We start from the raw sequence: 27401 nt of genomic DNA on the forward strand, positions 1-27401 counted from the left end.
TGAAGCCATGGCAATTTAAAGTGGCATGATACTGCTTTAAATGTATAGAGCAAATTGTACCTTAGATCAGTACTAGCAGAATTCAGACACAGGTCTATATAAACATAAATAACATTTAAACTACATATACGGACGCAATTTATTCTAGCGGCAGAATCTGGGGGTTTTAATATCTGACCACAGTATCTGAGATGGCTGGCAGACAATTCCAGCTCCACATATTGAACTCCTGATAAAGGCATGGTCATTTTGGGGGGGGGGGGGTTGGAAATCAGCAGGGATATTTCATTAAGAGGGACTATCACTTTTTACAGGAGAGCAGAATGCAAGAGCCAAGAACATCCTAAATAGTGATTCAAAATACTTACGCATTTCAAAATCCCAACCTTGTTTGAGCCTGGTTTTGCTGGATCTAGAGTAATCTGATTCGAGAATCCAGCTGCTGCAGATGATCTAGAAGTCCATGGGGAATAGTGGGATTCCATAGCCTGAAAAAGGGGGTTTGAAGAAAATAAGGAAATTTGCTTTGTTGAAGTCCCTTATCTTGAGCAAGGATATACAAATCTGTGGATTTCAGTTTCTCTCAATTTTTTGTATTTCCAATTTTCAAATCTCTTCATTTCCATGTTAGTTTGCATTTCTTTCAAAGTCTTCATTAAATATCAGCATTTCAGTACAAATTTCTCCTAATACAAACAGCTTTGCATCCCCTGTTGCCCTAATACAGGCGTTTTCGCAAGGCATTTCCTCCCAATGCAATGCATTTTTAATGTTATTTTTCAATAATATGCATTCTTATGTACACTTTATCCTGGTGCATGCATCTTTCTGCACATTACTTGGCACCGCATTGCAAAATTTGGAGAAGCGAAGATTTCGAAAACGGCTGTGTTTCAGTTCATGCCATTTGCAAAGTGTGTTCACCTTTCAAATGTTTAACTGCATTGCATTTCTCCCCCACCATTATTAGTAAAATTACACACACGCACATATGGGTAAGATATGCAAATAATGGAAGAGACCCTGGTAGAAGGGAATGGGAATCCAGAAAAGATTCACAATCGTGGGTTTTGTGTATTAATGGTAAAGGTAAAGGACCCCTGGACGGTTAAGTCCAGTCAAAGGCAACTATGGAGTTAATAATAATAATAATAATAATAATAATAATAATAATAATAATAAATTAATTTTATTTATACCTCACCCTCCCTGGCCAGAGCCGGGCTCAGGGTGGCTAGCACCAGTAAAATTATAGTAAAGACATAATGGGGGGGGGGGAACCAATTTAAAATACAGGTTAAAATGCAATTTAAAATGCAGCCTTATTTTAAAAGTAGCCCATAGATCAAAACCATGAGGAGAGGAAAACATAAGGCACTCCTCTCACTTTCAGGCCGGGGAAACCAGCGTTTGTCCACAGACACCTTTCCGGGTCATGTGGCCAACAGGACTAATCCGCTACTGGCACAACAGAATACCTTGGCGGAAACCAGAGCGCATGGAAACACCGTTTACCTTCACACCACAGTGGTACCTATTTATCTACTTGCACTGGTGTGCTTTTGAACTGGTAGGTTGGCAGGAGCTGGGACAGAGCAATGGGAGCTCACTCCATCACAGGGATTCGAACCGCCGACCTTCTGATCGGCAAGCCCAAGTGGTTTAGACCACAACGCCACCCGCGTGGTCTACTGGATGCATTGGGGAAGCCATGACTGTTCAAAGCTGTATCATATGGCTCAAAATGCATGGTTTGGATATGACCAGGGACCGCACCCAGCTGAGAGCATTTGCATGTGTTGCGGGATCAAGGTGGGATATCAAGCCAAGCAAAGACTTACGCCACACTCTGGACGCGGGGACATTTCCTCAAGCTGTCCGTCAGGTGCTGAGCTCCAGCAGCCGTTATCTTGTTGCAATGGATGCTGGAAAGAAAGGAGCGTACGAGCTGTTAGCCTAAAGGAGCCTCCTCTGCTTTGCTAAACCTCAGCAGTAGCAGGGTGGTCCTGGGTTTCCTTAATTCATTTGCTTTAAATATTTAAAACATTTAACACACACACACTTCAATTCTCTCCCCCACCCCCCGCATTTCCCAGTTTTTCAACCCTAAGCGTTTCACAACATAAAAACAACAAACAGCGCCATGAAAGCAAAACCACTACCAGTAGATGAGGAGGGGGAGAATCATAGAATTGAAATCCATAACAGTAGTCAAAAACACATTTATATATAAATATTTTTAAAAATTATATATGTAAATTTATAGGGGTGTGTGTGTGTGTATATATATGTGTGTGTGTGTGTGTGTGTGTGTATAAAGTGGTACCTCAGGTTACATACGCTTCAGGTAACAAATGCTTCAGGTTAGACTCCGTTAACCCAGAAATAGTACCTCAGGTTAAGAACTTTGCTTCAGGATGAGAACAGAAATCGTGCTCAGGCGGCGTGGCGGCAGCAGGAGGCCCCATTAGCTAAAGTGGTGCTTCAGGTTAAGAACAGTTTCAGGTTAAGAATGGACCTCCAGAACGAATTAAGTTCTTAACCCGAGGTACCACTGTGTGTGTGTGTGTGTGTGTGTGTGCCTGTGTGCCTGTGTATATATATGTATATGTGTGTATGTATACACACACACACATATACATATAAATAAAAATGTAATGGGGGGGGGGGAATTGTTCAGATAGAAGCAGGGACCTGATTTCATGCGACAGGGAAAGCCGAGACAGAAAGATACAGCCTTACAAGATGTCTGCAGCAAATGATGGTTTGTGATTCATGTAAAAAAAAGGGTAAAAGGTAAAGGACCCCTGGATGGTTAAGTCCAGTCAAAGGCGACTCTGGAGTTGCGGTGCTCATCTCGCTTTCAGACCGAGGGTGCCGGCGTTTGTCCACAGACAGCTTTCCGGGTCATGTGGCCAGCAGGACTAAACCGCTTCCGGCGCACAGAGGACCGTGATGAGTGTCAGAGCGCACGGAAACACTATTTACCTTCCTGTCGCTGCGGTGCCTATTTATCTACTCACCCTGGTGTGCTTTCAAACTGCTAGGCTGGCAAAAGCTGGGGCAGAGCAACAGGAGCTCACTCCGTCGCAGGGATTTGAACTGCCGACCTTGCAATCGGCAAGCCCAAGAGCCTCAGTGGTTTAGACCACAGCCCTACCCACATCCCATGTAGGGCAGAAAGAAGGGCATCCCCGAAGTGAGGTTTTGGTTTGGGTGGCTTGGGCAGGTTCTGGTGGGGGAGGAAGAAAGGAGTATAGAAGGAAGGAAGGGAAACCCCACACAGAGCACCTTGCAGTATTTATTTATGAAAATATCTGCATACCATTATAACATGGGGGGAAATACCTGGAGGATGAAATTAATGGATTATGCGGAACTTGATAAACTAATGGGAAGGATCCAAAACCGGCGGGACCAGAAGTTTACCAAGGACTGGAGTAAATTTACGGATTATTTGAAAAGTATTTGTGACGATCAGACGACGTTTGTAGGTTTGCAAAAAGTTCTGTGAGGAATAATAATAGAAATATTGCAAAAATGGAGGAGACATGATATGTTAAGAGATGTAAAGGCAACATTAAGTTAGGAAATGCGTAAGAGGTGATTAAAATGGAGGATTATCAGAGGTGCTGATGGAAGTCCAATAAGAATGTATTTGTGATAAATTGTGTGGTATGTTTTATAATTTTGTATGTTAAAAACCAATAAAAATATTAATATATATCATGGGGGGAAATACCAAAGCTGTTTACAGCAATAAAACCACTAAAAAGCCATTATAAACAGACACCAGTCAGCCATTGTGAAAACACCTTGAACCTGGCTCTTTGTGGGAGCTACGTGCCCTAAGTCTCCATGGCCAAATGTTTTATACTCACTCAAGCACTCTCAAAGAAGCTGTCTCTGGGAGCACTCTGGCAAAATGTTCTGCCCCAACATCTCCAATGTTGTTATTGTACAAGCTGCAGGAAACAAAGCAAGTGTGACCGTAGATCCGTCTGAGAAAGAAGCCGGGCAGAGCATTGCTTTACAAGAAAGTTCTGCTTGTTAAGTGTGTTTTTAACCCATCCAAAAGCCTCCGTCCATCTTCAGGTAACAAATCATACAAACACAGAGTCTGGCAAGCCCAACGGAGCTGACATTTTAAAATAAAGAAGGTCAGAGATGTTTGGAAAAAGGATTAGGTCACAGATGGAGAAACTGTAGCCCTCCTGAAATTGTTGGACTATAATTCATCAAAACGACAGTGGAGGCTGGGGCCCATTGGAACGGGTAGGGCAGGAGCCACGGAGCCCAACACTAGGTGGCGCCAGAGCCCATGACAAGCACAGGCAAGTGATTCCAGCCCCTACTCCAAAAGAACAAAAACAGGAGAAACTTTTGTGGCACCTTAGAGTAGGGTTATCAGACGTCCCCGGTTCCCGGACAGTCCCCGGATTTGCAAATCTGTCCCTGGGAAACGTGGCAGTGGTAGCCTTAGCAGCCCGGAGCCAGCCTGGTAGTGCAGTTGGCTCTGGCTGGCTTCAGGAGCTGCTCACCAGCCAGAGCCAACTGCGCTACTAGGCTGGCCCCGGGCTGCTGACTGCTGCTGCCACTGCCGAAGGGGAACTGGGGACGCCCGCGGTACAGATCTCCTGCCCCCTTCCCCCTTTGTTCTGACATATTGGGGGAGGCTCGGGAGCCACGGGTGGGCGGGTCCTGCCCAGGAGGGGTACAAGGCGTGCGGTTTCTCTGCCAGGCAAGGTGCAAAGCCCTTCTTTAGCACCCTGTGAAACATAAATGCGCAGAGTTTCATGGGACTCTCAAGAGTCTCCTCCAGCACCAAAATTCAAAAGTATCAATTCTTCGGCGATCAGCCTTCTTTATGGTCCAGCTCTCACTTCCATACATCACTCCTGGGAAAACCATAGCTTTAACTATATGGACCATTGTTGGTATGGACATGCTAAAGATGAAAAGAGCAGCACTCACCTTAGTGTCTTCAGCGAACGCAGCGACGGAAGTGCTTTGGCTAACTTCTCTGCCCCCAGGTCTGTTATTTTGTTCCCCGACAGGCTAGGAAGAAAGCATTGCAAAGTTCAGGACCTGCGCTCAGTTCCTTTGGGGACAAGGGTGATGGCGAGGATGGCATTTCTCCTGACTTAAACCAGGCAGCTTACTTTAACGCTTCCAGGTAGGACAAGTGAGGAAGGACGCTGCTGAGGCTAGTCACTCCTTCGTCTCCGATCTCGTTCTCATTGGGAGAATCCAAGCTGGAAAAATGACAGGGGGAAATGGTCACCAAAGCTAGGTGGTTGCCCACCTCCCTGCCGAGCGTTGGCAAGAGCCCACTGGGTCCCAGGCACCTACGGTAAAGGTAAGGGACTTGCAAATGGCGGGTGACTAAGTCGTGGGATGGGAGAGCTGAAAATAATGTCAATACAGTGGTACCTCTGGTTGTGAACGGGATCCGTTCCGGAGGCCGTTCGCAACATGAAAAGAGCGCAACCTGCAGCGGCGTCTCTGCTCACACGCGGGTTGCGATTCACCACTTCTGTGCATGCGCGTGATGTCATTTTGTGCTTCTGCGCATGCGCAAGCAGCAAAACCCGGAAGTAACCCTTTCGGGTACTTCCGGGTCGCCATGGGACCTAAGCTGAAAGAACGTAACATGAAGTGGACGTAACATGAGGTATGACTGTATTGGTAAGGGGAAAAGGGAAAGGACCTCTGGACGGTTAAGTCCAATCAAAGGCGGCTATGGGGTGCGGCGCTCATCTTGCTTTCAGGTCGAGGGAGCTGGTGTTTGTCCGCAGACAGCTTTCTGGGACATGTGGCCAGCAGGACTAAACCGCATCTGGCGCAATGGGACACCGTGATGGAAACTAGAGCACACGGAAACGCTGTTTACCTTCCTGCTGCAGTTGTACCTATTTATCTACTTGCAACAGTGTGCTTTCAAACTGCTAGGTTGGCAGGAGCTGAGACAGAGCAATGGGAGCTCACCCCATTGCGGAGATTTGAACTGCCGAACTTCCGATCGGCAAGCCCAAGAGGCTCAGTGGTTTAGACCACAGCGCCACCCGCATCCCAGGCACCTACATGGGGGTCTGTGTCCTTTTGGAGATTAGAAGACACTTCTGATACTGCTGTGGCTTTAAGAAATATGGTTTCTTACACCTTCCGTCTGTATGGAGTCCGTCCAGATCTTATAGCATGGTCGTTTCAGAGGCAGCAGCGCCAGCATCCAGCCTCCCCCAAAGATGCCCTTCTCGCTCCTTCTTCCTCCCAGCAACCCTTGCTGCCCCCCCCCCCGAGCAGTTACCCTGGAAACCTTCCAAATACCCAGTTTCTGCTGACACCTGGGGCAAGGGGGTAGGAGTTCCCTTGTATGGAATTTAGTGCCCCTCAATTATTTTTTCGATAGCTCAGCCAGGTTGCTTTGCATCCGCTAGCCCAGAAATTCATTTGCAAGCTTGCATTTTACGTCCATAACCCAAATCCTAGCATTTATTCATTTCGCCCTAAATTTACAACAATATTGTGGTGATATAGAGGGAGTTGTGACAGCTTTTTTGTCTTTTATCGATATCCGGGTATATCTTGTTTTCCATCTGCGTCAACTGGAGGCATGGCTCCCATTCACCCCTCCCCACCTCTTCCCCCCCACTCACTCTAAATGTTGCAGCGCAGGAAATGTGCCCAGGATCCTCACCAGCTTTCGGAAGCCTGTCAAGCCACAGACACGACCCAATCTGCACAGCAAAGAAGAATATAACTTGTTGGCTTTTCCCGCCCCCTAAGATGTCTCAAGGCACAGCCGACAAAGTTCGTTTCTGTCTTTTCCAAGGGGCTGAGTCAAGTCCCATCCCCAGACATGTCTGGAGATGGGTGGGAGAAGGGGAAACAGTATCTTTAAACCACATCAGACCGTCAGTTCCTCTAACTCAGTACAGTGGTACCTCGGTTTAAGAACAGCCCTGTTTACGAACAATTCGGTTTAAGAACTCCGCAAAACCAGAGGTAGTGTCCCGGTTTGCGAACTTTGCCTCGGTCTACGAATGGAAGCCGAGTGGTGGAAGGGCACTGGCACCGGGAGGCCTCATTAGGGAAAGTGCGCCTCGGTTTAAGAATGGTTTTGGTTTAAGAACGGACGTCCGGAAAGGATTAAGTTTGTAAACCGAGGTACCACTGTATTTTCCCAATTGCAATTCAATGTATTCCTGTTGTGTTTTATGATTTTCCTGATACTGTAAGTGAGCCGGAACTGGTCTGTGACAATAATAATAATAAAATTCATTCATTCATTTTCTACACTGCCTGGCAATGGCTCTCTGGAGGTTTCAGCCATCCTTCATGGGATGGGGAGATAGGAATCTCCCAGTCTCCCTGGGCTGATTTACTGAACTTCCTTCATTGCTAGACAGATACACTTAGGGCTGCTGACCTCACTTCCCCTTCGTTCTCAAGGCCTCCCTTGTGAGAAGCGACATCGTTTGTGTCTCTGCCGCTGAGATGCAAGAGCAAGAACCTTAGCTGATTAGAAGTAGGATTCCCCACCCCTTTAAAGCAGGTATTTCCTGCAATAAACTTAGCTTTCTTATGTTCTTTAAGTAAGTGTCTCAGGACTCAGCTACATTAGCCAAAAACAGTGTTTTGAATGCGTTATAAACATACAGCACTAGATGGCGCTGGAGAGCAAAAAGAAAATTCTGTGCGATTTTCCATAGTGGTCCCTCCCCTTATAACAATTTGAGTTCTGATGTATTTATAGCGGGATTTTTCCTGTGTGTAGATCCACCCTCAGTGTAGTTATATGCAAGGTGAAGTGTGCCCCTCCACCATGGATTCAGTGTTAATTTATGTACTTAAACCAGGCCTTTGGCTGATTTTACTGGTGTTAGCCACCCTGAGCTATTATTATTATTATTATTATTATTATTGACACCTGATGCTCTTTGAAATGTGTCGTGGGGATTATTGTTTTGTTTTTGTTCTTATTTTCACTAAGTATTTGGTGTTTTTAATATGGCAACTTTATGTTGCGAAGTGCCCTGAGATCTACAGATGAAGGGCGGTATACAAATTTAATTAATAATATTAATAATAATAACCTTTCCCGGAGATGCCTGTGATTGAACCTGGGTCCTTCTGCATGCAGAGCAGGTGTTCTAACATTGATCTACAACCCTGTCCCCTTGTTCCATGAGTTGGGGGGGGGGGGACACAGTTCAGATAAATTGGTCCCAAAAAACACCGACAAATAGTTATCCCTGCGGCTTTTAAAGAACTGCGCCAGGCCAAAGTTACAACAAGATCTGCATTCTACACCATCTGTAGCACAGCTGGATGAAGGCTCAGATGCAGAACGCGAAGGCAACTGCCCTCTCCAGTGGGTTAATCTGGAACTCAGCGGTACACTGCCTTAGCATATGGAGGTTTCACTTTTCACCAGTAGCTGCTGAGAGACCCATCTCCTGGACTGGTTTTTAAAGATCCTATTTGTTTGTTTGTTTGTTTGTTTGTTTAGACAAAGCAATAATCATAAATAAATAAGAATAAAAATGTGCACCCCACCACTGAGACCATTCCACTGTAACTATCCAACCTCCCAAAATTTCGACGCCACTTGCAATGGTTTGACCCAGGGGTCAGCAAACTTTTTCGGCAGGGGGCTGGTCCACTTTCCCACAGACCTTGTGGGGGGCAGGACTATATTTTGAAGAAGAAAACCAACGAATTCCTATGCCCCAGAAATAACCCAGAGATGCATTTTAAATAAAAGGACACATTTTACTCATGTAAAAACACGCTGATTCCCGGACCGTCCGCGGGCCGGATTTAGAAGGCGATTGGGCCGGATTCGGCCCCCGGGCCTTAGTTTGCCTACTCATGGTTTGACCCCTTTCTGTTTTAACAGTACAAATTCTACAAACACCTTCCATATCTCCTCAAAATCATTTTTCCTGCATATTCCCCGTCTTACCTTAATGGCACATGCTAATTTAGCATTGATAGCTATATCTCACACATCTTTATATCATTCTTCCATTTTATATTCTTCTTGCCCCTTCACTTCCTAGCTATAATCATTCATGCAGCTGTCAATAAATTTGTGAGCGAGGCCTTCATAGCTTGCGAACCTTCCGCCCCATCGTAAATTGATAATAATGCTACCACTGGACTTTTGGTCAGCTTTAACCCAGAGATTTCTGTCATCTCCTTAAACACCCTTTGCCACAAAAAATTGTACATATTTACACCCACCAAAAGATCCATTTTAAAAACCCTCTCTTACTTACGTGAATTCTAATTTTTTAAGCTCTGCGACGGCAGGGATGAGGCGGGCGCTACCGCCAGCTGAATCTGCCTCGCTGAACAAAAGAACAAGGAGAATTTGGTTAGATATATTATCAGGGCTTAACATTTTCGAAAAAGATGCGGATGACACAACCCCGACCCCAGAACTTATTTCTTCTAGGGTGTAAGCCATGCGTCTCAGGCTGTCTCAGGAGAAATTGCAGGTATGTTGTACCCTGCTATGGATTGCATTTATTTATCGCGTTTATATCCTGCTTGTTTTCTCCAGGAGTTCAAAGCAGCATACACGAATCTCCTCCGCTCCTTGTTTAATCCCCACAACAACCCTGAGAGGTAGGTCATGGGCGAGTGGGGATTCAAACCCTGGTCTCTTCCAGGTCCTTGTCTGACCTTTCATCCACTATGTTGGTGATCCCTCCACTACGGGGACTAATTTATAGGTTGAACTGTAGGGCAAGGCTGTTGCTGGACTCCAGTTCCCTCACTCTATCTGTCTTGGCCCCTCTTCTGCATGTAATTGCCAGGCTTCAGGGAAGGCAACCCCCCTCCCTTGTGGCAGGCTGCCAGTAATAGAAAAACAAGAAGTTCTTACCAAGGTGTTTTATTCAGTAATCACAGAGAGAGACGTAGGATGCTGTCTCTAGGACAATGGCATTCCTCCGAGTAAAGCTCCACACCCTCTGTCTCTCCTATGGTACGTCATCACTGTGTTGGCTGATCTGTGCTTTCTGCCTCTGAGCTATCTGTTCCCCTACTTTCAATGCCCTCCGGGTCTTAGGGGAAGGGGGCAGGGGCAGAGGAAGGGGGGTGTTGGAGGCGGTCCGCCCTGGGTGTCATCACTGAGGGGGGTGACATTTGGCACGCCGGCCGCTGCGACTCCCAAGCCTACCCCGAGCCGTCGGGGGAAGGGTGGAGCTGCTTCGCTTTGCTGGCGGCCTTCCCCCCTTTGTTTTGACAGCTCGAGGGAGGCCTGGGAGTCGTGGGCAGGCAGCGCGCTGTTGCCCCCCACTCCCGGGCTGCTTCCGGGGGGGGGGGGAGCCTCCCCCGAGCTGACAAAAGGAAGAGGGAAGGGAGGAAGGCTGCTGGCAAAGCGGTGCAGTTCCCTCGCCCCCCCCCCCGAAGCAGCCCGCTCTGCTGCTTCCCCTCACCTTCTTCCATTATCTCCCAGCTATGTCCCTCTTCTGTCTTAAGAGTCATGACCTTCTGCAAACCACCGTTCTAAATCTATACTGTCCTCCTCTTCTCGGAAAGGTCCAGGAGAAGGGGGACACAGTCTCTACCATTCCTCCTCCGATGTCCAGTCCCTGACAGTAATATACATTTAGATACAGTGATACTGACAAAAAAAGAATGTTATAAGAAAAAACTGCTCCTTTCCCCCTTATGGCGTATCCAAGAGCCCGTATAGAGTCCTTATGTAGGATCTCTATCGGGAGGAGAAAATAACAGAGGCCAACCAGAGAATATTGAGAAGCAAAGCAGCTAGTAAGCCTGATCTTCATTAAACTGTTGCAACAGGGTCCTCACTCTGGAGGGAGGAGAGGAACCCAGAATATTGGTGTGCAAGCTCTTACAGAGACTTTTGAAACTGCCCACCCTATAGCTCAAGACCACCCCCAAAAAACATCATACATATATCACAGAAAGAGGTGGTCCCCAGCAGAAATTTGAGTGTGTTGCTTCTCTCCTGTCTGCCAGGATACCTGATAATGACTTATCTGATTGCCTTTTCTGGGTAGCCTGGCCATTCCTTTGAGATGGTAAATACCGGTACTTAGTTATTGAATCTCTTAGGCATATGGATAGTGTGCTCAGCTTAGTGGATACTTGCCAGGCTGTATTTACAGGGAGGTGCAAGCCCCTGCAGTCCAAAGACTTTTCCCATTTCCTTCCTCCTTGCAGAGAAATATATTGAGGTCAATTTGGGAGAGTCAAAATGGCTTCAGGATTGTTCTCCTGTACCATTTCAGATACGTGGTTTATATACTTATGTTATGTGTTTGTCTTGTACATTTACGAACATTTATTTTATAAATATAAGACCTTAGAATTCCTATAACAAGAACAAACCCTCCTACCTTTGGGTCATTTTCTCCTGCATGTCGACAAGAGCACAGAGGTCGTCAATGTCCCTCATCGTCTTGGCTTTGAACGGAACAACAATAAACTTCTCAATGGCGGATTGCAGTTGGTCTCTTTCCTTGGCTTCCCACAACTGCCTCCAGAGCCGGACGGCATCGCTGAGGGATGCCCTGCAGAGAATCAACATGCCTCACTGAGGTTGAGAGCATCTTTGCGGAAGATGGGAACCTCCGGCAATCCATCCCACAGATTTCAATGGGTCCCTGGGCCCCATGACCTGGAGCTTGGCCGTCGCTGAGGTGCAACACCCACAAACATCACCATCCCAAACATACCTGAATGATGCAACATTCTTCAGAGTGACCAGCTGTCTGAATCCTTCTGAGTCAATGGCGCTCCCTCTCAAATCTAAAGCAAACTTCCTTTTGGCTTGTTTGATGACAGAGTGGAGAATGTAGACATTGGGTGGGGTGAGAGCAAACCCCGAGAAAGAGAGGTCACACTTGAGTTCTAAAGCCATTTGCTTCAAAAGGCAACAATCTCCCGTTTCGTAGAGACAGTGGAGAAAATCAAGGAGCTTGTCTGGAGTGAAATCACGCTCCATGAGTTTTCGGACATAGTTTGAGAAGCTTCTCTGCTTCTTGCCGGCCATTCTCTTGGTGTCCATCTCCCCCTCCTCTCTGAAAAGGACAGAGGACCTCAGTTTGCCCCCTAAAAATAGCAAGCCGGACAAAAAACAAGGTACCAAGCTCCAGGAGAAGAGAAACTTCTTGGATTTGGTGAGCAGCCGAAGGTATTTGGTGAGCGTTTTGTCCTTGATCTCTTTAGCCAGCACCAAATGCAGCGCAACTAGGAAATTTTGGACCACGAAGCTAGGGAACACGTAGCCACATTCCTCTTTCCCGCTGCTCAAGTCTTTTGGGAACGTGAGGGGAACCACCAGTCCACAGCTGAGAGCAAACTCCTTCACTTCCGTGGACGGAAAGTTGTAGCTCATGAGTGCGTTCCGGTGGTCCTGTCCGGAAGACCAGGCCACCTGAGCTAAAGCAGCAATATTCTGGTGCTTAGGGGATGAACGCATCAGTTTTTGGAGTAGGAACTTGGCCAACAGGCCGGTAAGCGTGGAAGGCAGTTCCTTGCACCCCGCTTCAGACACAGCCTCGCAAACGAACCGACACAGGTCAGGAGTGTAGCAATGGCTGAAGAGGTAAGGGCATTTCCTGATCAAAGCCACTGCCTCGCCACAGCAGGGCGATCCTTCAAAGTACTGAGCAATGTACGACTCGGCTTGCTGCGTGGAGAACCCTGCCAGTTCGAGCGTCGCGTCCATCTTCGATAAATGCTGCTGCAACTTGTCCTTGGGGCGGGAGGTTAGAAGCACCGTGCAGCCGCTGAGAATCTTCTTCTGGAAGATTCCGGCCAGGATGCCTCCAATTCCCAAGCGCTCCTTGTGGGGCAGGCTGTCCACACCAGATGTTAAGCCATCCCGGTCCTTCAGCTCTTCAAAACCATCAAAAATGAGGAGGACCTTTTCCGGGTACCGCAGAACGTGCCTGTAGATGTTGTCACCGCCATCTTGAGGCCCAGTGGAGAGCTCAAACAGCAGCTGCTTAAGGCTGTAGCGATTTTCGGGGAGGAGGCTCAGCATCCGGCAATCGAATCGGTAAAGGAAGCTGTAATTGGGCAAATGGCCTCTGGACCAGTCCAGGCAGATCTTTTGGACCAGCAGGCTTTTCCCCATTCCGGCTTTCCCCAAGACGACGACGACTTTGGTTCCCAGGTTGTTCTTCCAAGGCAGCTGAAAGAGCTGACTGCTCCCCACTGCAACCTTCCCTTTCTCTCTGAGGTCGCAGGGCCTGGGGTCGGCATTTTTCCCAGCGTTCTTGCTTTCCACGAGGCACAGCGCCATGTCACGTTCGATGTAAAGGCGGTCCAGGGCGAACTCTCGCTCCATAGGCACAAATTGGCACGTCTCCCGGAAGTGGTCTTTTAGCCTCCTGCGAAACGCGTCCACAGGGCCTAGGATTAAAAAGAAAAGAAGGTTCTTCTTATCATACATGGTGGTCTTTGTTAAGTTGTGGGTGAACATATCAGACGACACAGCGATTCTTCAAACAGCTCTTGTTTATTCACAGGCCAGAACAGAACTGAACTGAAGGGTTCAGTCAGCCTGCTTATATAGAGCTCCAGTACAACGTAACTGTAACAATTTCCTAAAACTATCCAATCACTGAACGTCACTTTCGAACGTCACTTATTTGCATAGCTATCTACAGTATCCCCCTGCTGGCCCAGGGTGAGAACTTCAGTACATAACAGTCTTGTAGTAAGGTTAAAGCTCACTGGGAAATAATATACAAAGAAATGAAAAAGATGTTTAAAATAACCTTTGTAAAAAACAGCAACTCAGAAGCTTTTCTTTTGGGAATTATAGAGACAGAACTACCTAAAATGCTTGGGATGCTCCAAATGAACTAATTCAGATGAACTAATTCAGAACTATTCGTATTACACCTGAATGTAGTTCCTATAATTTCTGGGTGAGCTAAATGTTCACATCACACTGTGCATGTGTGTGTTTGTTTTAATGTTTTCTTTGTCCCCTTAAGTATATGTTATACCTTAGCAGAGCAGTTTGTAAAATTCTGAAGACTGAAAAAGAAAATGCTGAGGACCAATGGAATGAATTGTGAATTGAAGAGAATTACCGTATTTTCCTATGTATAAGACTACTTTTTTTTATTAGAAATTATGATAAAAATTAGGGCTGGTCTTATACACGGGTAGTGCAGAGCGGGGATTGGCGATTGGCTGCTGATGCGAGCCGGACATTCTCAGCATTGATTGGGGCTGATTGGTGGCTGTGTTAAGGGCTTTTGGTGATTGGCAGCCACAGCGGCAATTGGGAGGGCCCTGTGATGCGTGCAATTGTCAGCGTTTGTGGGGCGGGTGGGTGATTTTTGGCATTCCCCTCCTCCCCCAAAAAGCTCAAGAACTCTGGGCAATCTCCCCCCATTTTCTTAATTCTGAGTCCCCAAAACAGGGGGCATCTTATACAAGGGGGCGTGTTATACACAGAAAAATATGGTAATCCCTTTTTGGAAGGGGTGAACCGAAACTGCAATTAATTCTCTTTTTTAAATGAACTTGCAAAGCATTTCGACAACTGAATAAAAAACATCCCAAGCAACACAAAATACTTCCAGATGGACTTTACGTGCGGAGTTTTTTAAAAGGGCGTCCACCATCCTTTTGCAAGCAGCTCTTCTTTTATCTTCCTTTCATCCATTCTTTGTCATTCTTAAGGTAGGAAACCCAGCTTTCTGAAATTCTGAATGAACCAGACCAGCAGCAGGAAAAACCCCTCAGTGTGGGTGCTTTTTTTGCCCATCTTTTGGCCTCTAAGGTTTCGGTGGGTGGGTGGTTTTGATGTGAATAATGGAACTTCTGGAGACACTCCTCAAAAGCAGGGATGAGGGATCTGTGGCCACAGGTGAGCCACTCCTGCTCTCAAATTACCTGGCATTGAAACAGCAACAGCAACACTCACCTAGTTGTTTGTGAGCTCGCTCTAAATGAACAGGTGGGGCTTCAGGTCCTTTGTCAGCCACAACCACATCTATGAGACAAAGGGGAGCATATTGAAACACAGCAGGCCTGTAAACCCCCTGTAACGTCCCCCCACCGTGGGATAACCAGCCTTAAGTCTAACTTGCTTAAGCCTAATTAATGCATGAAGGGGTTAATGTCATAGAGTAAGCTGTCCTGCCAGGCTTAGCTAGGTCATTCCCCCTCACCTTGGGGACGGGACACGGGGTGGCGCTGTGGTCTAAACCACTGAGCCTCTTGGTCTTGCCGATCGGAAGGTCGGTGGTTCGAATCCCCACAACAGAATGAGTTCCCGTTGCTCTGTCCCAGTTCCTGCCAACCTAGCAGTTCGAAAGCACGCCAGTGCAAGTAGATAAATAGGTACCACTGCAGCGGGAAGGTAAACGGTGTTTCCTTGCGCTTTGGTTTCCGTCACAGTGTGTCAGATGTGGTTGAGTCCTGCTGGCCACATGACTTGGAAAGCTGTCTGTGGACAAACGCCGGCTCCCTCAGCCTGAAAGCGAGATGAGCGCCGCAACCCCATAGTCACCTTTGACTGGACTTAACCGTCCAGGGGTCCTTTACCTGTTTACCTTGCTGTATCTCCATCTACTTCAGAAGCTCAGTGTGTAAAGAGGTCTGAGCTGCTTGACCCTTCCAGCTCGACGATTCAATGATTGCACCTTGCACCCATGTTCGCATTGCAATAGCAAAGGATTTTAAATGCACAAGCAAAAATCTGATATGAACCACTCATTCTTTTTACTGGAATCCCATAGTCCACTGGATGCATTTTTGACTGATAAACCAATAGGGCACAGGGGCTGTCAGCAGGGAAAGAGAACAGCTAGCCTGTGGGTTCTCACTTGTTATCAAACTGAAGGAGCACCTTGCTGGAAGAGACGAGGGTCCAACTAGCCCAGGGTGCTTTGCAAACATCCCAGTAACCAAGAGGAACTAGGGATGCCTGCCCAAAGCTGGCCAGTGGTCCAGGGTTGACCTTAAGCTCATTCCTGGCGTGCATCATAATCTTACCTTCAAGCTTTGCCTTCTACGTTAAAAGGTAAAGGTAAAGGGACCCCTGACCATTAGGTCCAGTCGTGGCCGACTCTGGGGTTGCAGCGCTCATCTCGCTTTATTGGCCGAGGGAGCCGGCGTACAGCTTCCGGGTCATGTGGCCAGCATGACTAAGCCACTTCTGGTGAACCAGAGCAGCGCACGGAAACGCTGTTTACCTTCCCGCTGGAGCGGTACCTATTTATCTACTTGCACTTTGACGTGCTTTTGAACTGCTAGGTTGGCAGGAGCAGGGACCGAGCAATGGGAGCTCACTCCGTCACGGGGATTCGAACCGCCGACATTCTGATCGGAAAGTCCTAGGCTCTGTGGTTTAACCCACAGCGCCACCCGCATCCCTTGCCTTCTACGTTACCACAGCACTAAACCTCTGGGGGGCAGCAGAGGGTGAGGAAAGCGGAGCTGATTCTCCCAGCAGGATTGCAAAGATATTCTAAGATCTCTGTGCCCGACGAGCCAAAGGGAACTTTACCTTAATCATGCCTTTGCATTTGCAAGCGGGGAGGACTTTAAATTTTATTTTTGAGATTAGGGCTGCAGCCCCAATGCAAGGTCATATAACCCTAGCCTCCCATGCAATTCTTCCAACAAGAGTCCCCCCCCCCCCAAGTCCAGAAGCTGATATTGCAACCAAGAGCTGTTCTCATTCTGGGGAGAATAACAGGGGCAGAGAAAGGTGCAGATTATGGACGATTGCAGCAAAAATCATGACGCTTACCAGGACAGGCATTAATGATGGCACCTTCTGGCTCAGCAAGAATATTCACACGCTGATCGAGAGGCTCGAAGGCAAAGACTACCTGAATATCTTCCACGCCGAGTGGGGAGTAGTACAGGTTGGGGCTTGCAAGAGGCTCTGCAAATGGGGAGAGAGGGGTTTGATCATCAACATCGGCTCAGCAAGAAGCAACCCATTGCCCCTGCTGCTACAACTGCAACAGCAGGGCTCATTCTGTTTGTAACTCAAGGGTTAATTCCATTAGCGTGAAAGTCAACTAGCAACCAGGCAGGCTGGCAGGATCTTCACATGCTCTGATTTGCAGTGTAGTTCTGAGGGAGTTTCTACCCACATACTCCCTGTATGTTTGATTGCATGTCTTCCTGCCATTTACAAGGCCGGAAGGAAGGAAGGAAGGAAGGAAGGAAGGAAGGAAGGAAGGAAGACAAGGACGCCGCTCTGTTTATTTCCACTCAAATTATACACCGATTTGTCCCATTTCCTCAACCAAGTGCTTTCCAGATTTCCTTTCCCTCTGGACTCCACCTGCGTTGTTTAAGTGACTTTGTTAACACAGGGCCCGCCTTGCAAGGATCATTGTCCCTCTCCATCTGTGTGGTGGGGAGCAGGATGAGAGCAGCTACACTGGAGTAGCTGAGACTGCCAGCTGGGAACCATGAAGTACCGTATTTTTCGCCCTATAGGACGCACTTTCCCCCCTCCAAAAATGAAGGGGAAATCTGTGTGCGTCCTATGGGGTGAATGCAGGCTTTCGCTGAAGCTTGGAGAGCGAGAGGGGTCGGTGCGCACCAACCCCTCTCGCTCTCCAGGCTTCAGGAAGCTATCAGCAAGCCCGGGGAGCCCTGCGGGAGTTCCCGCAGGGCTCCCTAGGCTGCGGATAGCAGCCTGCCGCCCGGCGTGCGGGGCGCCCTGAAGCAGAGCGCCCCGCGCGCCGGGCTGACATCGGCCAGCCCCACAAGCCCGGGGGACAGCGGAGAGGCGCAGCGCCGCCATCCCGCTGTTCCCTGACCTGGTTTGGAGGCTGGCGCTGGGGAGAAGCGCGCTTCTCCCCACCGCCAGCCCCACAAGCTCGGGGGACAGCGGGGAGGCAGAGCGCCGCCACCCTGCTGTTCCCCGACCTGGTTTTGGGGGAGAAATAAAGGAAATTCCCCCCTTTATTTCCCCCCCCCCAAAACTAGGTGCGTCCTATGGCACAAAAAATACGGTAATCTCCCTTTTATCATGCATTTGGCAAGGAGGCCTTAAGGCAAGATGCAGTCCAGCTCCTCAGCCGCAACACAGGGTTCGGAATGAAGCCTGCCTTGCAGTGGGTTGGCATTGCAGTGTGGAAAGCAGAGAGTGCCAATGGGGTGACTGTAAGTGCAGTGGCACCCCTGAAATCTCCCTCGGGTGCTCATGAGGCCCCTGAGCCTTCCCACTCACTCGCTTACCGCCTTGGCCTTGACGGGTGGCTACTCTGAAAGTACGTAGAGCTGAAAGTTGGGAGAGTAGCACTGAAGTGGAGCAAATGGCAGAACCTAAATTGCAGGTTGCTTGGAAATGCAGACTGTATATGTGCGTGCTTTCACTGCCTCAGGTGGTGCAACGGGTGAGGGCGCCTGGCTGTTAACGAGGAGGAGGAGGAGTTCGGATCAGATATCCCACTTTATCACTACCCGAAGGAGTCTCAAAGCGGCCAACCATCTCCTTTTCCCTTCCTCCCCCACAACAAACACTCTGTGAGGTGAGTGGGGCTGAGAGACTTCAGAGAAGTGTGACTAGCCCAAGGTCACCCAGCAGCTGCATGTGGAGGAGGGGGAAGCGAACTCGGTTCACCAGATTATGAGTCCACCGCTCTTAACCACTACACCACACTGGCTCTTTAAGCAGCAGGTTGGTGGTTTGAAGCCACTGAGTGACGGTTGTGGGCAGGAGGGTTGGACCACATGACCCTCAGGGTCCCTTTCAACCTACAATTTTATTTTATTTTATTTTATTTTGACAAAGTAATAATCATAAATAAATAAGAATAAAAATGTGCACCGCACCACCGAGAGTGTTCTATTGTAACTATCCAACCTCCGCAAATTTCAACACCTCTTGCGATGGTTTCGACCCCTTTCCGTTTTAATAGTACAAATTCTACCAACGCCCTCCATAAAATCATTCCTCCTGCATATGCTCCATCTTACCTTAATGGCACATGTTAATTTATCATTAATAGCTATATCCCACACCTCTTTATACCATTCTTCCATTTTATATTCTGCTTTCCCCTTCCGCTTCCTAGCTTATAATAATTCGTGCAGCTGTGAATAAATTTGTGAGCGAGTCCTTCGTAGCCTGCGAACCTTCTACCCCATCGTAAATTGATAACAATGCTACCTTTGGACTTTTAGTCAGCTTTAACCCAGTGATTTCTGTTATCTCCTTAAACACCCTTTGCCAAATAAATAAATAAATAAATAAATATGTCAATATTTACACCCCCACCACATGTGAACATAATTCCCCGTTTCCTGGCATCCCCTCCACCATAACACCGAATATTCCTTGTTCATCTGATTTCACCTGACTGGTGTTAAATACCACCAACCTACAATTCTACGAGCCTCTGAGTCTAATTCTTGGCACCCACCCCAAGCTGAATGATAATATCCAGCCCCATGTAGTTTCAGCAGGATTTCAATTCCTGCTTCTCTGATGCTGCCCATTGCTTTGTTTGTTTTCTCGAGCCGATTTCGGTTATCGCATTAATGGGCTGCTTTATTGCCTGGTATTGTTTGCGGGTAGCAGACTTCGGACCCAGAGATGGGGACAAAAATCATTTACATAAACAAAAAAAGCAGCTAGGTGAAAAGTAGAAGTCCACCCAACTGAAGACAAAACACTTCTAAACATCCTTGGTGCCCTGAAATACCTTACTTGAAGGTCCCAGGGTGACCTGAGGTTCTGCTTTTCCAGAGGAGAAAGCGAGGAGGCATGTGGTGTTTGTTAGCATTTAACTCCTCCCATTGCAAGGACCAGGGACGTGGGTGGCGCTGTGAGTTAAACCACAGAGCCTAGGACTTGCCGATCAGAAGGTCGGCGGTTCAAATCCCTGCGATGGGCCAATCACGCGGGGCCCATTGAGTAAATAGCTAGACATTTTGGGGAAAGTTTCATTCATTGCTACTAAAGAGCATGGAATTGACACTCAACTCTGAGTATATTTCAGTGGCTATGGGGTTGTGGTGCTCATCTCGCTTTCAGGCCAAGTGACACTGAGCTACATTCTCTGATTCCGGAGAAGGCAGCTTCCCACGCAACCTGATCTCCTGCAGCCGTTACGCTTCTGCATCGGCCTCACTTGGATATTTGTTCTTGCCATCTGGATAACACACGCTTGGGCTGGTGCCAACAGGGACCAGTTCTCCAAGCAAAGTTTCCCCCTCCCCCCACCCCTTACATGACGCTGTAACTCTAATCCCAAACTGATGCTGGAACTCCAGTTTCCAAACTCTACAGGTCAGGAGAGGCTGAAGGGTTACCAGACTCAGAGGCAACCTCAGCTTCCTCTGATGGGGCTGAGAGTGGAGCACCTGCAGGCAATGTGTCCTCCATGACCTCAGGAGCCAGAGCAGTGTCAGCTGGTACCTGCACCTGAGGATCCAGCACAGGTGAGAACCCTTCAGGCTCAAGCCCCAGCTCCTGCTCAGCTGGTTCTGGAGGCCGGGACTCCTGTGCAGGCTGGGATTCCTCAGGTTCAGCCTCCGACTCCGAATCCCAGGCCATCACACCAGGGTTTTTGTTAAGCAGATTTTTTTCCCAGCTGCACAAATTCCCCATCAAACATCCATCAAAACCATCAAATTCCCCATCAAACACCTAGGGAAAAAAGCCAGATGAACACAAAACTGTGTTTTGCTCCTTACTTACATCATGTATCAGGGGACGCGGGTGGTGCTGTGGGTAAAAGCCTCAGCGCCTAGGGCTTGCCGATCGAAAGGTCGGCGGTTCGAATCCCCACGGCGGGGTGCGCTCCCGTTGCTCCCGTCCCAGCGCCTGCCAACCTAGCAGTTCGAAAGCACCCCCGGGTGCAAGTAGATAAATAGGGACCGCTTACTGGTGGGAAGGTAAACGGCGTTTCCGTGTGCTGCGCTGGCTCGCCAGATGCAGCTTCGTCACGCTGGCCACGTGACCCGGAAGTGTCTGCGGACAGCGCTGGCCCCCGGCCTCTTGAGTGAGATGGGCGCACAACCCTAGAGTCTGTCAAGACTGGCCCGTACGGGCAGGGGTACCTTTACCTTACATCATGTATCAGTGATGATTTCTCCATAGGAATCTGTAGTTCCTATTTACTATAGAGCACCTTACCCAATATATACCCACTCAACCACTTCAATCTGTGGAACTGGAACTGTTAGAAATGCCACAAAATCTTCGTTCCACATTTGCAAGATTTTTTTTTTTTTTTTTTAAGCATGGCTGCAACTGCACGATGCAACTCCCTGCCTTCTAAAAACACTTTTGTTTAGGCAAGCCTGCCCAGGCATGTAGAACGCTGACATGTGTGTTTTGTTGCCTTTTGAGCTTATGGTTGCTTTCAATTATTTTTGGCATGTCTTACGCAGTTGTGGGTTTCTTTTTTAAAATACAGTGGTACCTTGGTTCTCAAACTTAATCCATTCCGGAAGTCTGTTCCAAAACCCAAGCGTTCCAAAACCTAAGCCGCGCTTTCCCATAGAAAGTAATGCAAAATGGGTTCATCCGTTCCAGACTTTTAAAAACAAATTTAGCATGAATTTTACTATCCAACGAGACCATTGATCCTTAAAATGAAAGCAGTAAACAATGTGGTGCAGTCACACAATCAATCAAGCAGTAGCTGAACCGGGTTCCACACAGTCACCAAAAAAAGAGCCGCAAGAACAAAAATGCAAAATAAACAGCAAAAATAGACAGACCTCAGAGTAACGCTCAAAATGGAAGTGTGGCACTCAAAACGGAAGAGTAACACTCAAATTGGAAGTGTGGCACTCAAAACGGAAAAGTAACACTCAAATTGGAAGTGTGGCACTCAAATTGGAAGCGCAACACTTAAAACAGAGCATGTTCGGCTTCCAAAAAAAGTTCACAAACTGAAACACTTATTTCTGGGTTTGCAGTGTTTGGGTTCCAAGTTGTTTGAGTACCAAGGCGTTTGAGAACCAAGATACCACTGTACAGTGGTACCTCGGGTTACAGACGCTTCAGGTTACAGACACTTCAGGTTACAGACTCCGCTAACCCAGAAATAGTACCTCGGGTTAAGAACTTTGCTTCAGGATGAGAACAGAAATCGCACGGCTGCGGCGCGGCAGCAGGAGGCCCCATTAGCTAAAGTGGTACCTCAGGTTAAGAACAGTTTCAGGTTAAGAACGTACCTCCAGAACAAATTAAGTTCTTAACCCGAGGTACCACTGTACTGATAATCCCAAAGGGTACAGAATGCAAACCCGCAAGTATCGCTTTTCATACCGAAGGCAGGGCTGATGGTGGTCAGCGAAAACTCCATGTGGAAGTCGGGCGACGAGAAGGTGTCGGCCGGGGAGCAGCTCAGAGGGATGGTGATGCAATTGCCGCTGACGACGCAGAGAGCCGGTGGATGCCCTGAGCGAGGAAGCAAAAGCAGAGCGATGTCACGGGGAGGCAGTTTTGGTGCGACTTCATCTCCAGGCTACTATCAGGCTCAGGACCGGCTTATTTATTTATTTAAAAAAATGTTTATATACCACTGTATCATAAAAATGTATCACAGCCAGTTTACGACAATACAGGCATCTCCCCCCCCGCCGCCACTTATGCATGCTCATGCACGATCGTGTACATGAGCGCAATATGCACCAGGAGGCTCAGTTTGATCAGAATCGAGTACACACTTCCAGAGTTAATGCTCAATATATGACTTCTGGTAAATGTGCCACCATAGTGACTGAAGGGCCTTGAAAATGTGTCCCAGGCTTTTCAGACTCATTTACCCATGTACTATCTGAAACCAAAGGGGCGCATTGGTTGTCAGATGTGAAATATATGTGCATTAAAGGGACGCATGTGGCGCTGTGGTCTAAACCACTGAGCCTCTTGGGCTTGCCGATCAGAAGGTCAGCGGTTCGATTCCCCGTGACGGAGTGAGCTCTGTCCCAGCTTCTGCCAACCTAGCCGTTCGAAAGCACGCCAGTGCAAGTAGATAAATAGGTACCACTGCGGCAGGAAGGTAAACGGCGTTTCCATGCACTCTGGTGTTCCATTGCTCCAGAAGCATTTTAGTCATGCTGGCCACATGACCCAGAAAGCTGTCTGTGGACAAACTCTGTGTCCCTCGGCCTGAAAGCGAGATGAGCGCTGCAACCCCATAACTGCCTTTGACTGGACTTAACCGTCCAGGGGTCCTTTCCCTTTTCCCTTTACCAATATTGGCATTATTTTCAGCTCTCCTATCCCATGACTTAGTCACCCACCATTTGCAAGTATAATTGCGACAGGAAAATGAGATAAGAACATTGTGTGTGGGTTTCTTTGCAGAGAGGACATAGATTTGGAGAGGCAAGTTCCATTATGCATGTCTAATGGAGAAGCAAGCTGTTTTACACTGCCCTGGCTAGGCGCATCTATCTCGCTGCAGTGCCCAGCTATTGACACAACCCCCACATAGCTGTCAAGTGTCCCTTATTTGAAGGGACAGTCCCTTATTCCAGCACCATGTCCCGCTGCTGTCCCTTATTGATGGATGTCCCTTAAATGTCCCTTAAATGATGTCCCTTAAATTTCAAAGGAAGCAGCTCCTCTCCCTTCCTCCCTGCCGGCCAGGGAGGAGGGAGGCTCCAACTGTGTTGCTTGGCTGTGTTGCTCACCCAATAAGAAGTCTAAGAACGACTGGGGGGTGGAGCTTGCATGCCTCGTGTGTGGCTAGTTAATGCAAGCTGAGGGGTTATTTGAATGCTGGACGCCATTTTGTCACACGTGCTGCTGCAAACTTTGCAGTGCAAAGCCAGGCCGGGGAGCCATCTTAAGTTGAGGCTGCATAGGCCTTGTGGTGCATGTGATTCAGATTCTATTCGGTTGAACCTCTGGTTACAAAGTTGGTTGGACAGTGTTCTCGAAGCTACCAGCATGAGTTTGACCAGACTGCAGGAGGACAGGAAGACTGCAGTGCCTGGAACAGGTGAGGCTGCAGGTCCCTTATTTGGGCTGCTGGTCCCTTATTTGCAAGGCTGCTGGCCCCTTATTTTCAAATCTGTAAGTTGACAGCTATGAACCCCCAACTCACCGAGTTTCCTGCGTTTGGGCAGGAAAGGAGCGTCTCCACGCTGCGTTTGAGCATCAGAGCAGCTGCCTAGGGGTGGAAAGAACGGAAGATGAAGGCCCAGCGCCTTGAACAATGACTTCAGCAGGTGTGACTCCTCTCTGCCAGAACAGCAGGGATGGAATTAGCCACACAGCTGCGAGAATCCCTGATATTTGCAGATTTCTGTGTGATTTTAAATTACATTCCTATTGGGTGAGGACTGATGCCAGGACAGATTCTGAGAGAAGAAGAAGAAGAAGAAGAAGAAGAGTTTGGATTTGATATCCCACCTTTCACTCCCTTTAAGGAGTCTCAAAGCGGCTAACAGTCTCCTTTCCCTTCCTCCCCCACAACCAACACTCTGTGAGGTGAGTGGGGCTGAGAGACTTCAGAGAAGTGTGACTGGCCCAAGGTCACCCAGCAGCTGCATGTGGAGGAGCGGAGACGCGAACCCGGTTCCCCAGATTACGAGGCTACCGCTCTTAACCACTACACCACACTGGCTCTCAAGAGCCCTTCCTTTCCCCTAGAGACTTATGAAATAAGAAAAACAGCTTGAAGGTCAAAGGTTCCTTACACCTGCTTTAAAAATAACTATCATGAGGTTCAGGGAAGTTTTTAATGTGTGACATCTTAGTGTATTTTCGGTCTTTTGTTGGAAGCCGCCCAGAGTGGCTGGGGAAACCCAGCCACATGGGCGTGGTACAAATTATTATTATTATTATTATTATTATTATTATTATTATTATTTTCGTCTCCTGTTATAACATGTTGCTTTCATGCGTTTTCATACATTCTCTTCTGCTTTTGTAAGCTGCCTTGAGGCTATTTGAATAACGCTGGTTATAAATGCCTAAAATAAAAGCCTAAAATAAACAAGGAACTGCAAGATGTTCATCCTTCGGCTGCCGCGCGAACCCCACTGATTCACCTCCTGCTCACCCCGTTTCTTGGCCTCCCCTGGGGTTTCAGCTGCTGCCTCATCTAGAACCAGGTTTCCTGTTTGGTTTGAAACAAGAAAGGGAAGAACAGGCTGTTTATTCGTGATTAGACAAGGCCTTTAGAGGCTGTACATACTGAAGTCTGTTGTGAGATAGACTGCCATGAGGGCATCTCAAATGCAATGCTTTTCTGGGGCACACAAGAATCTTACCGAACAGATCTTCCTCAGGTTTTTCTTGCTGGTCTTTTAGCACGTATTCAGCTAAGGAAGCTAAAAATTAAAAAAAAAAAGAGGGGAAGAATGCAAAGTGAAAAGCTGTACAGGTGAATTCTTCTACAAATAAAAGCTCAAACCTTCCCCGCAGATGTAGGGAACATTTGGCCCCCTGGGTGCTGCTGAACTACAACTCCCAGGATCCCTGGACATCAGTCTCTGCAAGCATGGCCAAGCGCCAGGGGTGCTGGGAGCAGGGGGGGTGTTATGGTCCAACAAAACCTGGAGGGCGCCAGAGACCCTTCTGTGACATAAGAGCAGCTCGTCCAATCAGCACCCGAGGCTTCTGTACACTGCTTGGGTTGCAAATGCAGAAAAGTAAGGCTTTGTTTTGTTTTGTTAAAAAAGGTACAAAACATATCAACTAAGGTTGTGCATTAGATTCAGCTGAAGCCCTGGAAAGGGGATGGACAGGGTGTCACCCAGAGCTGGGTGGAGACAGTCCCAGATCGTCACGGGTTGCATTGGGGAGCTCAGAGCGATCTGGGTCTGTCAGGCAAAAGGAGAAGCAGCCATTGCTGAGGAAGAAGAAGAGGTCAAGTAGGAAAAGAAAGAAAAAGCAGTGAAAAGGTTTAGGAGCATAGCTGTCAACTTTTTCCTTTTTTTAAGGGAAATTCCCTTATTCCGAATAGGATTCCTCGCAAGAAAAGGGAAAAGTTGACAGCTGTGGCACTGTGGGTTAAACCACTGAGCCTAGGGGTTGCTGGTCAGAAGGTTGGCGGTTCAAATCCCCACGACGGGGTGAGCTCCCGTTGCTCGGTCCCTGCTCCTGCCAACCTAGCAGTTCGAAAGCACGAAGTGTAAGCAGATAAATAGGTACCACTCCGGCGGGAAGGTAAACGGCGCTTCCGTGCGCTGCTCTGGTTCACCAGAAGCGGCTTAGTCATGCTGGCCACATGACCCAGAAGCTGTACGCCGGCTCCCTCAGCCAGTAAAGCGAGATGAGTGCTGCAATCCCAGAGTCGGTCACGACTGGACCTAATGGTCAGGGGTCCCTTTACCTTTACGTTTAGGAAAGGCCTGCCAAAATGGCTCTGTCTTCCCAAAAGAAGGTTTGAGCTGTGTTTGAGCTGTGGAGTACCAATGCAGTGATGCAGTCAGTAAAATCCCAGCTCCTTTGTGACCTCTTTGCAGGGAAGATGCTTGCGAAGGAAGACCCCAGCAGGATTAAACCCTGCCACCAGCCGCTCTTGGTCAGCGGTCTCTCTGTCCTCTGACCCTATGGTTTAATTAAAGCTAAACCCCAAATATACACCAGGTCTTCCCCCTGATAGATTTGAGCCCAGATCTGTGGCAGGTGATTCCCTGGGTCAGAGGGAAGTAGTTTGTGCAACCGTAATATTTGCATTGTTTGTTTGTTTATTAAAAACCACACCACCATTTTCGAAGTCTTTGACTGCAAGACATCCTAACGAGAAGATCTAAAAGGAGAAGGTCTTGTCCATGGGTAGGCAACCTAAGGCCCAGGGACCGGATCCGGCCCAATTGCCTTCTCAATCCGGCCTGCGGACAGTCTGGGAATCAGCGTGTTCTTACATGCGTAGAATGTGTCCTTTTATTTAAAATTAATCTCTGGGTTATTTGTGGGGCATAGGAATTCATTCATTCTTTTTTTTTCAAAATATAGTCTAGCCCCCCCACAAGGTCTAAGGGACAGTGGACTGGCCCCCTGCTGAAAAAGTTTGCTGACCCTTCTTGTCTTTTTCTTTACTATGTACTTTGTGATTTAAGTAGCGATTCTGAAATATAGATGCGCTTTTACTCTTGCAAGATTGAATGTATTGCCCTCGGATTCCAACAGATTCCACACGAAAAACGCCTATGTCCCTGTGAAGATGGCAGTACCAAATCGGTGGCGCATGCCCTTCTGGCTTGCATTCATTATAAAGACTTGGGGAATGAGGTTATCACCCCTCTTTTATTGTCCGTTCCAGGTCGCCCAGCCACTGCCACAGTGTCCTTTCTCTTGGCAGATCAAGATGAGCAGGCGACAGCAAAGGTTACAAGGTTTTTAGCTGGGGCAATTAGAATAAGATCCACTATTTGACTATTGATTTAAAACCTTAAAATGTATTTTATATAATTGACTTTTTATTTTTATTCTTTGTATA

The 27401-nt window shown here is 47.9% G+C and overlaps 1 protein-coding gene across 4 annotated transcripts in view; it reads right to left on the minus strand.

Moving 5' to 3' along the window:
• The window catches only part of CIITA (class II major histocompatibility complex transactivator), a 46724-nt gene that overhangs the window by 2138 nt on the left and 17185 nt on the right, over positions 1-27401 (minus strand). For 3 of the 4 annotated variants that reach the window (XM_077918640.1, XM_028706987.2, XM_077918642.1), the window contains exons 4-18: positions 25228-25287; positions 25017-25073; positions 24057-24122; positions 22268-22399; positions 16769-16906; positions 14936-15004; positions 11721-13404; positions 11382-11555; positions 9285-9356; positions 6657-6737; positions 5163-5255; positions 4975-5058; positions 3882-3965; positions 1842-1925; positions 369-488 (exon numbers count right to left, since the gene is read on the minus strand). In XM_077918640.1, coding sequence (XP_077774766.1) covers positions 413-488; positions 1842-1925; positions 3882-3965; positions 4975-5058; positions 5163-5255; positions 6657-6737; positions 9285-9356; positions 11382-11555; positions 11721-13404; positions 14936-15004; positions 16769-16906; positions 22268-22399; positions 24057-24122; positions 25017-25073; positions 25228-25287 — 2954 coding nt within the window. In that variant the 3' untranslated portion in view covers positions 369-412. The remainder of the gene's footprint in view (positions 1-368; positions 489-1841; positions 1926-3881; positions 3966-4974; positions 5059-5162; positions 5256-6656; positions 6738-9284; positions 9357-11381; positions 11556-11720; positions 13405-14935; positions 15005-16768; positions 16907-22267; positions 22400-24056; positions 24123-25016; positions 25074-25227; positions 25288-27401) is intronic. The other variant, XM_077918641.1, reaches the window with a different exon arrangement.

Source organism: Podarcis muralis, chromosome 14, assembly GCF_964188315.1.
Source record: "Podarcis muralis chromosome 14, rPodMur119.hap1.1, whole genome shotgun sequence".
In the NCBI taxonomy this organism is placed as follows: domain Eukaryota; kingdom Metazoa; phylum Chordata; class Lepidosauria; order Squamata; family Lacertidae; genus Podarcis; species Podarcis muralis.